Source organism: Alligator sinensis, unplaced genomic scaffold, assembly GCF_000455745.1.
Source record: "Alligator sinensis unplaced genomic scaffold, ASM45574v1 scaffold886_1, whole genome shotgun sequence".
Classification (NCBI taxonomy): Eukaryota; Metazoa; Chordata; order Crocodylia; family Alligatoridae; genus Alligator; species Alligator sinensis.
Genome location: NW_005842040.1, coordinates 2,470,222 through 2,472,095, shown reverse-complemented (window position 1 = coordinate 2,472,095; position 1,874 = coordinate 2,470,222). Strand labels below are relative to the sequence as shown.

The 1,874-nt window shown below is 45.3% G+C and overlaps 1 protein-coding gene across 3 annotated transcripts in view; it reads right to left on the bottom strand.

The window, feature by feature from the left end:
* PLXDC1 (plexin domain containing 1) overlaps nt 1–1,874 on the bottom strand; it is a 55,879-nt gene that overhangs the window by 10,868 nt on the left and 43,137 nt on the right. For all 3 annotated transcript variants that reach the window (XM_006022563.3, XM_025202936.1, XM_025202935.1), the window contains exon 11: nt 1,579–1,714. In XM_006022563.3, coding sequence (XP_006022625.1) covers nt 1,579–1,714 — 136 coding nt within the window. The remainder of the gene's footprint in view (nt 1–1,578; nt 1,715–1,874) is intronic.

Here is a 1,874-nt window from a genome sequence, read left to right as displayed (position 1 = left end):
CTCTTTCCTGCCTATGCAGGGGGTCGGACTTGATGATCTATTGAGGTCCCTTCCGACCCTAACATCTATGAATCTATGAATCTATGAATTCCAAAGTTACCAGCATGCAGGTTAGAGGGGGTTTCTCAGTGTCTGACATTAGCAACAGCATTACTTATGAAAGATTACAGCAGTAATCCTACCCCAGGTTTCTCTGCTATTTGGCTTGGACTTTTCCCTGTCCCATTGCTGAGATAAAAGTACACCAAGGCCAGCTAGTCAGATGCATTCACAAACATCTTCACTGAGAGATTCAATGAGCTGAGCTGCCTGAGGAGGATGAAAAGGGGTGGGTCTTCTTCTGTTTTGCTTTTTTTCCCCTCTGCTTTGCTTGCTTCTCCAGATAAAGTTTGCTGTCTAATGCAGCTGGCTGTTTGTTTCCTTCCAAGATTACAAATTAACTTCATGCTTGACTACGTCACAAAAAGCCTCTTGTTCTTCTTCCAGGACTTGGCGATGAGTTGGAAAATAATCTCAGTGGTGGTGTTTTCCTCTCCTTTCCTTGAATTGCTCCTTTCAAAGTCGACTCTGCCAGCCTCAAACTCCCCGCCCCCCTGGCTCCTTCTCCATAGCTGAAGGACAATTACTAATGTTCCTTTCTATTTATTCTAATTAGCAGTTTGCGTTAGGGACTATTAAGCAGTGAAATTGAAGTGATACCTGCTGCTAGGATCAGAGGAGATGGCCCATGTGTTAATAGGATTATCAGGCATTAGAACAGGGGTGCCTCAAGGGAGCTACAGGTCTTTACTTGGCGACTTTCTTTGCTGTAAAACCTTCCATTCTCAGAGCAGAAGATAAACTGAATGGCTGTGATTTATTACTGCCAATGTGACAACACCACTTGCTATGGGTCGTCTACAGGGATGAAACATGAAACCACTGGACTAGAAGCAAGAGCCTGTAGCAGACTTGTGGAGTGGCTACTAGGAGATAAAGATTCATGTGGTGGGAAGGGGGGTTTACACCAAGGAGATGTTTTGGAGAAATCAAAGCCCTGACTCCAAATTATGGGAAGGCTGAGATCTAGATACTGAACTTTATGGCTCCTTCTTTGGAGAATTTGTGATGAGATCAGAGGGGAACATAGGGTAGAGTTCAGTGTAACTTGCACCTTCTAGTTCTTTCAACTGATGAATGCTAAACCTATGTATTGTGCCTGTGAGATCCTCACACTGGGGTTATTCCAAGTTTAGGGAACCTCATGGTACTTGCTTTGCAGTTTCTTTAGGCTGCCACTGTGCAGAGTGGTTGTAGTGCAACCATTTATCACCAAGTGGAGGTTTGGTTTACATTTCCTTCCATAGCTCTCTGAATCTTGCCCCCTCTATTTTTACCTCCTTGTTCCTCTCTACTTTCTTCTCTCCTTGAGCTTAGAGGTATAGGACTGAGTAGCTGGGAAGGTTAACTAACTTTCTCTTTGATTTAAATTAACTTTGTCATTTGACCTTGGAGCAAAAGCTCTCTCAAGGGAGAGGCAATCAAGGGTGTGTCCAAAGAACCTCCCTGGCAACCGTGCATCACCCCACCTGCCTGTACCTTCTGTGGTGAGGCTGTCAATGAACATGGAGGAGGTGGAGGTGCTGATGTCCGCCTCAGATGTTGTGAAGGAGCTGTCCGGAGCCGGCGAATAGTAGCTGCCATCTGTTAAATCCTCACAGGTCTTCTCATTTGACTGAAAAGACAAAGGGAGAATGATAACTATTCCCAGCACTCCTCCATCCAGAGGGACAGAGACGTCTGAGCAAATGACTGGCAGGATCCCAAGTTCTAACCCTTTCTGAAGCACGGATGGACCTCAGTTAGGGCTTTTGACCTGACTGTACCTCAGTGAA